The sequence below is a fragment of the Nyctereutes procyonoides genome, unplaced genomic scaffold (genome assembly GCF_905146905.1).
Source record: "Nyctereutes procyonoides isolate TBG_1078 unplaced genomic scaffold, NYPRO_anot_genome, whole genome shotgun sequence".
Lineage (NCBI taxonomy): Eukaryota > Metazoa > Chordata > Mammalia > Carnivora > Canidae > Nyctereutes > Nyctereutes procyonoides.
Window position 1 is genome coordinate 16,069,492 of NW_026575128.1, and position 13,952 is coordinate 16,083,443.

The 13,952-nt window shown below is 46.8% G+C and overlaps 2 protein-coding genes across 9 annotated transcripts in view; one reads left to right on the forward strand and one right to left on the reverse strand.

The window, feature by feature from the left end:
- Nucleotides 1–13,952, forward strand: part of ERI3 (ERI1 exoribonuclease family member 3) — a 128,637-nt gene that overhangs the window by 66,937 nt on the left and 47,748 nt on the right. The gene's annotated exons all lie outside the window — the stretch shown is intronic.
- LOC129520540 (splicing factor 3B subunit 4-like) lies at nt 4,155–5,652 on the reverse strand. The gene is given in 3 exon segments (XM_055341575.1): nt 4,155–4,505; nt 4,508–5,603; nt 5,605–5,652. Coding segments are annotated over 3 exon segments (1,272 nt in total). The 3' UTR covers nt 4,155–4,377.

A 13,952-nucleotide genomic window follows, 5' to 3' on the forward strand; every position in this document is an offset into this window, starting at 1 on the left:
GCAACATTTGTGAGCTCCTCCATTTTCGCCTGGTACTCAGATCCTTCACACTTGGTCCTTGGCTTGTTTGTACTTTAACCCTTACCCACCTCTCCAAATGATCTCCCTTGGTCCCGAGCAGTTGCTATTTACTACCTTCCATCTTTGGCTGAGGGGGCCAGGCTCTGTCCTATCTTCAGGTCGTGGCCTATGGCCTTACCTCAGTCTGAAGCGTCCCCCAGTTATATTCATCAGGCACATTCGATCTTGAGGATTCAGCTCAGATATCACCTCTTCTGAGAAGGTCAGCAGTCAATCTCTTGTCTTGAGACTCCTTGACCCTTTGGATATCAGTGATCTTTGAGTATTGAAAGTGAGTCCCTATATGTTTCCTCAAAGACCTATCCATCTGGAGCATGGAGATTGAGGCTGGTTCCTCTCTGCGTCTGAAGTGCCAGATCAGGGACGTGCCAGTGGCTAGTGGCTGGTGATGATCTTTGAGAGCTGGCTCCACAAGCCTTCTCACTCAGGACTTGGCAGAGCTCTGCACGAGGGTGTGGCTAGGTCTGCGCTCCTGGAAGACAGCATACCAGCTGTCAGAGTGCATCTGAGGCTACTTGCTGGCCTCAGCAAATGCAATGTGAAGGCCCGGCCAGGCGAGGCAGGCGCTGACCATGAACAATTGCTCTCTGAAGTTCACTAGACTTTTTGGTGTCTGGATAACTCTCTGCCTCCAGGTTCCTTGGCAGAGAGGCAGGAAAACAGCCGACCCGTGTGTTAACATTGCCACTCAAGGCTACCTTGATGCTGCCGGGGTTGGAGGCAGGCTGTTCTGAGCCTGTTCAGCATAGTTCTCTGCCAGACTGTGCTGAACCGTAGGAGGGAAATGAGTACAAGTAGAAACTGGAGACTCTGTTCCCAGGTGGCCTTGTGATTGCCTCTTGGTAGGTAAACTGAGCAGGTTTAGGAAAAACAAGAATGGCATGAGGTGAGTGGCATTAGAGGGGTCTAATCTCTTCCTTCCCCAAATCATGCTCCAGCTATGTCAGAGGGCCCAGCAGGAGAGATGACTCAGTTCAGAACTTTGGGCCAGTCCTTGCCAGCAGCTATTCAAAAGAGAGGCTGCAGGGCCCTGGAGGTCCAGGGGCCTGGTGATCTTTTTGACTTACACTGCATGAATTAGTGCATGGTGCACAAAGATTCCTCCTCCCTTAAAATGAGTAACAGTAAGAGCAAGCCAGAGAGATCATTGCCAGGGTTGCGTGGGTATTGTGCAACGTATTACTCCATGCCCTTCTTTCCCCCTGTATGACCCAGGTCCTGGCTGTCTCCAGGACTGCCAAGACTTGCCCAGTGAGTGAACTGGAGCTGAATTCACCATCCCCATTTCTTAAGGCCTCTGCTGTCCAAAAATGATGTGCACTGTGTCAGGGAAGAGCAGCTTTTCAGTGGCCAGGCTTCCACATCTCTCACTTCCACCTACTTCCCCTGTAGCAGAGTGGAGCAAGCCAGTGTTTGCTGACATTTGGAGTGTCATTGAATGATCTTACACTCTTATTGAACTGTCAGCTTAGAGAAGACTTGGGGCCCTGCTCCCAGCTCCCTTCAGGAGGTCAGAGCTGTCACTGAGGAGCCAGAAGAACACATACACACACACACACACACACACACACAGGTGCATAAATACACACATGTTTACTTATGTGAATGATTATACCGAAGTAGGCATATCCAAAATTGTATGTATGTTTCCATCCATACGTAGGGGTGTATATACGTAGTCACGTATTCACCTTCAGAAATATATGGAAATATACACAGGCACACCTTTATACATACGTATCGTAAAACATGAAGACATTTGGAGATAGATGTATATAGCTATATCATATATGTATATATATAAACATACATACCTTCATCAATAAATACATATTCTTAAGTGTCCTCTGTGTTCCAGGTACTGTACTAGGCCTGGAGACATAACAGGAAAAATGGATATTAAATAATTCTTATTGTGTCGTAACACTGCTAAATCCAGAGTCATGGCATCATTTCAAAAGTGCACCTGACTGGGAGGGGCGGGGGTGCAGGGTCAGAAAATAGTTCCCTGAGGAAGGATGTCTAAGCTGAGATCTGAAGGATGAGTAGGAATTGGCTAAGCATGTGGCAAGGCCCTGAGGTAAGGAGAGGCTTGGCAGCTTCATGGGATGAGAATGTGAGTTCCGTGGGAGTGGAGAATTTTTGTGTCCTCTGTTCACTAGTCTGTTCTCATCACTTTGAATAGTTCCTAGCACACAGTGATGTTTAGTCATTATTTGTTGAATGAATGACTGCTTAGAGCATAGAGAATGTGGGGAAGACAGGAGAGTGGCATTGGATGAAACTGGAGGGGGAAGCCACACTTTAGATTTTGATCCTTATCCTTAGGGTTAGGGGGAGGCTATGTAGGAGAGGTGTCATCGGATTTGCTTTTTGAAAAAGCTCTTGCTACAGTGTAGCAAGAGCTGAGAGTTAATACAGGGGTATCAGTACTGGCTTTTCTTACTGGGGCTATTAGTTGGCATCTTGGGGAGGGAGAAATCGTTGTATGGACAACATTGCTGAACTTGTAGCATTCTTGTCCCCCCTGCCTCCCTCCAGGTCCTTGCAACAACCAAAAACACTACCTCGCTGCCAGATACACATATGTTTCCAGCAGCCTAGACATGGGTGAAAGTGGGGAGGTACTGTCCCTGGTTGAGAACCACAGAATTAGAGCATTGCTCCAGCCCAGGTGAAAGATGATCATTAACAGGATTGAACTGATAGTGGGAATGTAGAGGACTGGATTGATTCTATGGTGTTTTTTTTTGTTTGTTTGTTTTTGTTTTTGTTTTTTTATGATAGTCACACACACACACAGAGAGAGAGAGAGGCAGAGACACAGGCAGAGGGAGAAGCAGGCTCCATGCACCGGGAGCCCGATGTGGGATTCGATCCCAGGTCTCCAGGATCGCGCCCTGGGCCAAAGGCAGGCGCCAAACCGCTGTGCCACCCAGGGATCCCCCTGATTCTATGGTGTTAAGTGGTACAGTCAGTTTTGCTATAATGCAACATAGACCTTCTTAAAAATCACTGTGCTATGAAAAGTTGTAATAAAAAGTTGCAATAAAAAATGGGGTTAGGAGCACAATACTCAAAAACTTCATCAGTGACATATAAAAAAGATAGGAATTTAATAAAAATGGTAGCATAATTTTGCACATGTTAAATGGCTAAGAAATACATAAATACTACAGTAAATATGGCAGTCTACCTTGAAAAAAAACCCTGAAGTTTGCTTGGCAATGGGCGTAAGAAAGGTTGCAGCTTGTGAGTTATTGAGCAGGAGAGTTCTCTGGAATCATTTGGTAAGTTGTAGCCAGGTGGATGTGACTTATATATGTAGTGTTCTAGAAAGCTACTATGTTTGAACTGTGAGCATGTGTGCATTCTGCATGTTCTTACATAGCTCTCTTCAGCTGTGTATACTTTCCTGTGTTTATCTAGTATTGATTTATGGACAAAATGACACATAAACAAAAGCAAAATTTACATTATGCTAAACTGTTTCCTAATACATTGACTACATGAGAATTTGCTCTTTCAAAAACAAGTATTATAGCAGAATGGACTACAAAAGACAGGAAAGGGTCATTGGCTATGAAGGTTGATGATGGAGGAAACTACAATGACTCAAGGTTTATGATTTGAGCAACTGGATGAATTGAAGTGAATGTACTGAGTTAATGGAAGGAGAAGTTTGGAGATAAGAGAAGATGCATTAGGACATGTAGAGTTCAGAGGCTTGCAGATGTTCTCGTGAAGCTACAGAGGGGTAGTTGAATATATAGGTCCGGGCTCAGGGATAAGGGATAGATATGAGCTACAGATTCAAAGGAGTCACTGGTGTATGAATGATCATTGAAGCCATGAGAGCATAGAGTGAGTATACAGGATAAGAAGAAATGAGGACCTAGGATGAGCACTGAGAAATACCAACACTTAATAGAGGAGGAAGAGTCAGACATAGAGAAGGAGTGGTCACTGATAGTAGTGATAAAAGTTCTTATTTATTGATTGCATTTCCTGTGGTAGACCTATGTTATCCAATATAGTTGCCAATTTTTTTCATTTTAAAGTTTTTTTTTTTAAAACAAGGAGTTTAGTTTTATTTTCTCTGTGCATTTGCAAAAACACTTAGGACCAACACAGAAACAATAATAAAACCTCCTGTGAAAATTACACTAAAAAAAAAAAAAAAAAAGACCTGAGAGGGATTAGTGCCTTAGCTCTAGGGAGCTACAGCAAATCTGATTGGTCCAAGGAATTGAAAAGATATTAGGAAGATAGAACAGGAGGTGAGAGAATTAAAAATTATTGAGGAAGTGGGCCTCGGAGTGGGCCACGAGGGGGAACTGGAGGCCGGGGGGTGGGTCTGGGTGGAGGCAGGGGCCCCCGCTGGTAGCCGTAGGGTGGGGGTCGTGGAGGCCCAGTGTATCCAGAGGAGGCATTAGTGGAGGAGGTCCACGCATCCCATGTGGAGGCATGGGACCTGGGTGACCCATGGGAGATCCAAACGGAGGCCCTCGAGGGGGCAAGCCCATTGGAGGAGGTCCAGGATGAGGCATTCCAGGTGGTGGTCGGGGTGGTGGCTGCCCCCCAGAGCCTGGGGGCCCAGCATGTGGGTGTCCTAGGCCATGAGGGCCATGGTGGGCCAGCTGCATCTGAGACATCCCTGGATGGGGCATCCCACTTGGTGGGAATGGGTGAGGATGCGAGTGTCCATGTCCAGGATGTCCAGCCCCTGGGGTTCCTGCTAATGGTGGACCGTGTCCTCCAGCACCGGGAGGCATAGGTGGTGGGGGCATGGCTGGGGGTATCCCAGGTGGAAGGGCTCCAGGAGGCGGCACTGGGGGTGGGAAGGACCCAGGAGGAGGCATGCCTGGTGGAGGGAGCCCAGACCCCAATGATGATACGGCAGGATTGGGGGCTGAAGGCGGAGGGGGTGCATCTGCAAACAGCTGATGAGGGCGGTCAGCCTGGGAGAGTGGGTTCTGGGCTGCTAGAAGTCGTTCAGCTGCTGAGCCATGGCGCTCCTCTTTCGAGTCCTTCTTGAAGGCATAGGACACAGTGATGGGGCGATTACAGAGATACTGCCCGTTTTTGGCCTCAATAGCTGCATCCGAAGCATCAAATGAAGCAAAATTAATAAAGGCATAACCTTTGGAGTTGCCTGTATCAGGGTCCCGCATAATCTTAGGGGTTTGTAAGATGACCCCGAAGGCGCTGAAAGTATCATAAAGCAGCTTCTCATCAATTTCTGGGTCCAGATTGCCAATGAAAATGTTGGCCCCCACGTCCAGGTTCTTGTTGTGAGCCGATGCCTTGTTCACTCGTATTGGCTTCCCATATAGTTTGATCATGTTCATGATCTTAATGGCATAGTCAGCATCTTCCTCACTCAGGAATTCCACAAAGCCATAGCCTTGGTGCTGACCTGTGACTCTATCCTTTGGCATGTGGGTGTTGACTACTGGCCCTGCCTGGAGAAAAAGCTCCCACAGCAGGGGTTCGCTAACCTTCTCATCCATTCCCCCCAAGGTAGACAGTGGCATCCTGGTTCCGCTCGGAGATCGGCCCGGCCGCCATGGCGAAAGAGCTCCCGCCATCCCATTTTAAAGTTTAATTAAAATATAAGTAAACTTTCTTGAAGAACTTTTAAGTATATTTAGAACATCCTGTGTTGGTGAGTTTACATTTTCAACTGTCAGCAGTTTACAATCTAAATACAGATCTAGTATTTCTAATGAAGGTTTAGTGTCTGAATTGACATGTACTTTAAGTCTAAATTACACAATTAAATACAACATAGTTCATTAATTTTTTCTTGTTCACTAATAATTTTTATATTATTACTTCTTGAAATGATCACCTGTTATTATTTGCTTATCTTTTGCGTTTTAAGGTTGAAAAAACAGGCACGTAGTGATGATGCAACTTGCTTGTGTCCCACGTTGATACCTGGCAGAGGTAGAATGTAAATTTAGCTTTGCCTGACCCTTTGTGCTAAAGAGAGTAAAGAGGGTAATAACAAGAGAGTAAAGAGTGGTAGAGAAGGGGTAGACCAGGAGTGGGTGGTGCCATGGAAACCAAGGAAAGAAAGAGTTTTCAGGACAAGAGGACTGGTCAGTTTGCAGAGCCATGTAACAGAAAGATTGAGCAACAAGTGCCTAAGATGGGCTTCGGCGACCTTGGTGAAAACTCGGTGGCGCGAGAGGGACTGGAGCCAAATTGGAACGAATTGGGGAGTAAATGAGGCAATGGAGAAATTTTAACCTTTTCAGAAATGCTGCTTTGAAGGAGAGAGAAAGGACAAGAGCCGTGATGGGGCAAGTGTGGGGTTGAGGCAGGTGGTATGTTGTAAGATGGAGACAAGTGCCTGTTTGTAGGCAGTGTTAGAGAAGGAACGTTGGAAAATGGCAGGCATGAGTGAGGTCTTGGAGCCGGTGAGAAGAGGTGGGGTGGAGAAAACAGTGGAGTGGAAATTGGCTCTCTGCAGGAAGAAGGCCCCTCTTCTGCCACGAGGGGGAAGGTGGTGGTGGTAGGTGCGGTAGAGGCAGAAGGTGTGCGAACTTGCTGGCAAGTGGAAGTAGTCCCCATCTGATGGCTTGCATTTTTCTCTATGAAGCCAGTGAGCAAATAACTAATAGGGGAGGGACTGGAAAGGTGTGTAGACAGTAGGAAATGATTGTTGTAGTTTTAGTAAAAAGAAATGTGAGCCAACTTGAGACATAGAGTAGGATTTCTAAGCAGTATTGAGAGTCCCATCGAGCTTGATGGCATTCAGTCATGGTGGAACCACTGTTCAGTTGTAGGACTTTTCTTTTTTACATTTTTTTTATTTTTATTTTTTAAAAGATTTTATTTTAAAAAAAAGATTTTATTTATTTATTCATGAGAGACACAGAGAGAGAGAGGCAGAGACATAGGCAGAGGAAGAAGCAGGCTCTCTGCAAGAGCCCGATGTGGGACTCGATCCAGACCCCGGGATCATGCCCTGAGTCAAAGGCAGACACCCAACTGCTGAGCCACCCATGCATCCCTCTTTTTTTTTTTTTTAAGATTTTATTTATTTATTCATGAAAGAGAGAGAGGGGAGAGAGAGAGGAAGAGGGAGAAGCAGGCTCCATGCAAAGCATGCCAAAGGCAGCGCTAAACCACTGAGTCACCCGGGCTGCCCTGTAGGACTTTTCTTTAGCAGAGCTTGGCTGCCTGGCTGTAGGCATGCCGAAAGCAGACATTTAGATTCATCCAAAGTGGAGACTTTCCCAAGAAGTGTGATGAAAGAAACAAAGGAGTTGTTGAAAATACTGGCAAGACTGGTTGCGGAGATGGACTATGAGATCTCAGCTGGATATCGAGGAAAGACAAGACAGCAGGGGGCCTGATGGATATGGAAAAAGTTTAAGGCGAGGAAAGGTATATAGAAATCAGGTGTAGTTGAGCATGCCACATGGAAAGATAAGAGGTTATGGTTAGACTAGGATGTCTGAGTTAGTGAATTCAGAGATGGGGCAGTTCTCCGTGTTGACAGGTTCCAAGGTGTGCCCATGGAGTGAGTAGATAAGATTGGGTGGAGGAAAATGTTAACAAGAGGTTAAGAAAGGGAGTATGTGGATACACACATGCACACATAATGTGTATGTTCTTACTGCATGTGCACGGACACATGGGGATAAATGTACATATAGATACACGTCTGCCTGTATGCACATACAGTTCATGTACATTCAGACCAGGCCATGCAAGCGCATGCACAACGTGCAAATGATCTGGAATTCCCTCGCCTGTTTAGATGGGCTTTAGGGGAAGCAGGTGGGCAGTCTTAGGAGGATTCTGAGACAGTCCTGTCTGACAGGGCTCAACCAGTCATGCTCAGAAGTTGTAGGGAGGGGGCCACCTAGAATTTAACAGACCCAGATGTGCCAGGGTGTGAAGATCACTGTTCCACTTTTCCTCTGCTGTGTGTGCTATCTGCCCTGCTGTAATTTCTGGGTATTCTGAAGGGGGTGGGGGTGGGACCAGCTGTGAAAGAGAGAGTAAGGAGGAGGAGACCTCCATGGGCCCCTCCAAGAAGGAGAAGCATTTCTCCAAGAAACCTTTCTGTCTCCCCCCTCCCCTGGGAGTGGAGAGCAGGAGAAACTGCTGAAGGGAAGGTTGGTGTCTACGATTGAGCGCGACTTTTTCTGACCTTGGAGCATTCAGAGTCCCAATCAGTGCAGTAATAAATTAAGGGCTTATGGAGGAATAAATTCTTGGCCTTAATGAAGTTCTTTGCTGGGGGCCATAGGCAGGTCAGCAGGTCGGGATGATGCAGATTGGAGGCTCCAGCGAGTGGGCTCAGCTAGCTGGGAAGCCATCAGGAGTGAAAAGATCTGAAAGTCTGTTGGTCAGGTCACTATTTTGGAGCTGTGGGGATAAAGCTGCTCCAGTAATAGGCAAACTGACAGAGGCTGGGACTCTTTAGCATGGTGGCTACATGGTGCCACCTGCAGAGCACCTCCATTAGGGTTATTCAGAAGCTAATTTGGAAGAGGAAGAAAAAAAGAACAAAACAGAACTGAAAACCAAGACAGGGGTGTGAAGATCTAGGGGCCCTGCAAGGTGTTTTGTTTTATTTTGGAGGGCCGGGGGTTTGTGCCAAGATGAATGCTTCTGGATCACTCAGTGGTCAGACCCAGATGGGCTGTAGTCCTAGTCTTTGGCATCATCCAAAATACAGAGCATTGTCTGTTGGGCAGTGGGCAGTTATGGGCCACTATCCTGGTGGGAGCCAGCTCTGAGGCCAGGGCCTCTGTCCTCCACAGAGGACAGGATACAGAGCACCAGGTATAAATGAGGAAGAGGTGGGGACACAGGCATGGGACAAGGAAGGGGGCGAGTGGGACAGCAGCCTGGAGCGCTTGCTGCTGGATTTGATGCTGAAGTCCTGGGAGGAGCCAGACTTGGGGACTGGTGGCCCCTGAATTGTAGAGCTGAAACTAGAACCCAGGCCTCAAGACTCCACATTCTGAGCTCTTTCTCCCATCATCTCACCCTCTGCAATGTCTGCCTTTGGGCATGAGCTTTTGGGATGTGGTCCAGAGGTAGCAGAGGGAACAGTGCAGTATTTGGGATCAGGGGCAGCTGGAGCTGGCGAGAATATCTCCCTTCTTCGTATCTCCCTGCCCCCATGGTGTAGTGCCCTGCCCGGCTTTTCCTTTAAATATGTCTTACAGCTGTCTGAACTCTGAAATTTCTTTCACTCCTTCCCTCGCCTTGTTAACATGTGTTGCCTTTGGGGTAATCAGGGAAAAAATATTATGTCCTTTTACAATTACCGGGTTTTGGAATATTAAAATGTCTCGCTGCATCGGCACTGTTATTTTGATTGGTATTCTAACCTTTGACTAGCCCATAAAGCGCGCCGCTCCTGAAGCCAATATTGCAGGACTGAAATTTAATTCCGAAATGATTCCAGATAATAGGGAGACAGATAATATATGCATGAAGGATATTATGTTTGGACTAACTGCAGCAGGGCCAGGGCTGGGGAGCTGAATAATAGCCCAGAGTGAGTTATAATCTGTGGGACAGAAATGCCTTACTGTCAGGGCCAGGAGAGGAACTCTTAAATCAAAGGCACAGGAAAGGGTGCGATTGTAGTGTGCTTGTTTTGACAGGAAAAGCACTGGAGCCAAGAGGGTAGGTATGGAAGGCTGTGGCCCAACCTGTCCCTTGAGCAAAGTACCCAAGCCTCTGGATGGACTGTCTCATTGCAGCATCCCTAGCTTTGTATCTCCTGTCTCTCTAATATTTTGGCAATATCAAACTTCTTGCCATTCTTCAAATACACTCTTCAAAGAGACTGTTCACTTCCCTTTGCTCATTCTGTTCCCTTTGTCTACATTGCCTTTCCTCTTTTAGTATGTTGGGAAAACTCCTGTTCATCCTTCAAAACCCTCCTCTATGAAGCCTTTTCTGATGTTCCTCGACCCCTGGTAGAAATAGTCGATTACTTCCTCCTTTGTATGGTTTCAGCACTTTGTAAATGAATGTATTACGTGCTTTTGTAATTATCTACTTATATGTTTTTTTTTCCTACTCGACTGTGAGCTCTAAGGTCTGTGTGCCATCCATCTCTCTATTTCCAGTGCTCAGCACTGGACTTGGCACACACTAGGCATCAACAAGAACTAACTGAATACACTGAATATAGGACTAGACTAATGAGCCCTGGAGTCCAGATGCCTTTTCCCCTGCCACATTTCCCAGACAGATAGGCTTAGAGACGCTAAGTGACTTGCCTAAGGGCACATAGCCAGGAAGAGGTAAAGCTAGGATTTGAGCCCAGTTAAGGGGGTTCTTTTCCCCAGACCATATATCTTAGGCAGGTGGGCAGGGAAGGGGCTGGAGGCCAGGGTCGAAAAAGACAGAAACTCTCTTCCCTGACTCCTTCCTTCCTTTCATAGCTCAGGATTGGAGTCCTCTTGGCGAGAGATGGCATTGGTTCTTAACATTCATGAGCCTCAAGTCCCAGATGGGATTGTGCCTCCTGTCACTGCTAATGGTCTTTGGACAGTCATTCCACACAAAAGACACTTCTCTTCTGTGCATTTGTAACTAAGGATTGGGAAAGTGCCTTGAGAAAGTGCCTGCATGTGGTTTTGGAGAGCTCTTAAGGAGGTAGGCAGGCAGAGTACATGAAGCCCTTAGAAATGCCAGAAAACTTGACAGACATTCCTTCTACTCCTCAGCACTTGATGGAACGTAGATCTTGGGTGTTTAGAGATAAGATAAGGGAAGTCCATAATGAAAAAAGCTACAGTAAATTTGGTTGGCTTTTAAATGGATTTCTACTTGTTAATGACAACACTATCTGCAAAAACCTACATAAATAAATGGTATGGCTATAGGTGAGATGTACCCTTTACTTAGGGTGATGCTCAGTGTATACACTGGCCCCTGGGGATGTAGCTCACAGGCTGGAGAACATTAGTACAAGAGAAAGAGCTTTAGGATCAGACGAGTCTGCCTCAAACTTCAGCCATTGCTCCCAACTAGCTATGTGATGTAAAGCAAATTCCTTAACCTCTCTAAACCTATAAAAGACAACTAATACCTGACACACAGAATGTGGGCTCTGGAGTCCAGTAGGCTTGATTTAGAATCCTGACTGCACTTACTAGCTATGGGGTTTCAGTAAAGTCACTTCTTTCAGCTTCAGTATCATTCTTTGTAGAACAGGAAAAACATTACCCACTCCTAGAGTTGTCTTAGACATGAAATGTTAGTGCTGTGCCTCTGCTCCTCCTTTGTCCTCATACTGACCACTAGGACTGAGGTGACTAGGCTAGGGTGAAGGAGAGAGGAGCTAAAGGTAGACTTTGTGTATAGTAAGTAGGAGAAGGAGGCTCCCGCAGCAGAATTCATGTGAGTACCAGGCAGGAGGAGCCTCATGCTGCCTGTGGACGAGCTTACCCCGAGTGTGAAGGTAGTGAACAGAGTTGACTATCTCATGTTATTTTTTTTTTAATTTTTTATTAAGTTTTCATTTATTCATGAGAGACACACACAGAGAAGCAGAGACATAGGCAGAGGGAGACACAGGATCCCTGCGGGGAGCCCAATGCGGGACTCGATCCCAGGACCCCAAAGGCAGAGCCTCAACCACTGAGCCAGCCAGGTGCCCTGATCATCTCATGTTCTTGAGTCCTGCTGCCATCAGCATGCCTGGTGTCCAGTGGGAGTACAGAGTCACATTTACCTTCAGATGATTCCTGGCTCTGTCACTACCTGTGTCATGACCTTGGACAAGTTACTTAGTTTCTCAGAAACTTGGTTTCTTCCTTTATAAAATAGAGATAATTAATAAAAATGAAGAGGTAATGCTCTAAATGGTTTTTGTGAATTAGCTCACTAATCCTCCATTCTATAAGTACTATTATTAGCATCTTACAGATGAGGAGCCTGAGATCCAGAGAGGTTAAGTATATTCCATGGGGTTTAACAGCTAGTGAGTGATGGAGCAGGTATCTGATCCAGGCAGTAGACTCCAGAGACCATGCTCTTATTGCTGTGTTACCTCCAGTGCAGAGGAGGGAGGAGTCATTTTTGTCTGGCGTACAAGAGAGAGTCAACAAAGATTTCATTGACACGTTTGACTTGGGCCTTGAAAGTGTTGGGGAGACAGGGTAAGGAGGGCATTCTAGGTGGAGGGAGCAGCTTACACAAAGGCCCGAAGGAATATGGCAGTTTGCTGGATGGGGAATTACAACATACGACAGTTTTGAAGGTTTTTTAAGCTACTGATGTGGACCAGCCATGTGTATGCCTTTCCCAGAGAGCAAATGAGAACACTTAGGTACCATTGCCTGATGTCTAGATGGAGTCAGCCTAAGCTTCCTTCTAAGAATGGGGCAGTAACTCCAGGAAAATGCCATGATTACGTCCAGGTGAGGGAAGAAAGAGTATATGGGCCCGGGATAGCGGGAAGGGAAAGAGGGCACCATGCCTTGTAGCGTTATCGGCTGTGGGCAGTCCGACACTATTGCACCAGAAGACCTCCCTCCCTGTCCTTAAGGCAGAATGTAGCAGAGTATAGTGTGAGGCATCAGGTTGCCTGGAGGCTCAGTCAGTTAAGGCTTTTAACTCTCTTGATTTTGACTCAGGTCAGGATTATAGGGTTGTGAGATTAAGCCTTGCCTCCGGCTCCATGCCCAGCACAGAGCCTGCTTAAGATTCTCTCTCTCTCCCCACCCCCCTCCAAAAGAATAGTGCGAGGAATCAATTAGGTCACTAGGTGTTTGTAAAGCTTTTAGAAGAGTATGGCACTCGGTGTGTGATTAGCTGAGCACACTCTCACCCAGGGGGCTAGCCCACCTTGCTCTGTATCCCTGGCGAGTCTGGCCTTAAGGGGAAATGGAACAGGTGAGGCAGTCCACTCAAGGCATTCCTCCTTCCTTGGTGAGGTTCCCTGCCACTGCTCTAAGTCGACCTCTACCCTGGAGTTGCTTGCAGTGCCCTCCAGGGCAGGTCTTTGCAATGAGGCCCACCACATGGTCGGCCCGCCTCTTGCTGGCTGCTGCTCAGAGTCTGTGTCCTGTCACATGATGCCACCTCTTTCCTCTGGTCCCACTGTGAGCCTCCTATGTCTTTTGTGTCCATGAGGATGTGAATCCTGAGAACAAGGGAGTGTGTGAGCTTTCTCCTGGGTTTCTTTGGGGCTTGGATTTAAGCCTAGGCACCCCAAATGTCCAGAGTATACTGTAACCCTCAGGCTTGCCTCTGGGACCCAGAGTAGCCCAAGCTCCATGCCTCTTGATTATTTTGTGTGGTCTGATCTGTCCCTGTGTGGGACCATGAGCCACTGAAGCATAGGGATAGGGACTAGATCTCATTCTTGAATCCTTCAGAATTCTCAGTCCACAGAGCTAGGTTAGCAGAGGGAACATCAGGAGGACACTGAGGGAGAGCCACTGGGGAGAGAGGCGAGGCAAGGGAGAGATCAACTCATCCACACTCAGTATTAAGTCCAAGAGAAGTAAGGGAACCAGGAATTACTGCGACTTCTTTCAAGTTTTTGTTTTGTTTCTTTTTTTTTCTTTTTGTATTGTTTTGTTTTGCTGTCATTATTGTTACTGCTACTCTGGACCCTAGAAACCAAAAGGACTTACAGAAAAGGAGAGAAAAGGACAAAGACACTTCCTTGAAGTCAGGAGGCACAGCCGTGCCACCCTTCTCCCTCCCATATCGCCCTGCTGCTGCTCTGGAAAAGCAGGCCTGACCATGTCAGTATCAATAATAGAGCACCCACGTTTGGAGCCCCAGTTGGTGCCAGCTTCTTTGCTAGGTGCTTTACACAGGTTAATTCATCTCCTCTTCACAGCTCCTCATCAAGGGAGGGGCTG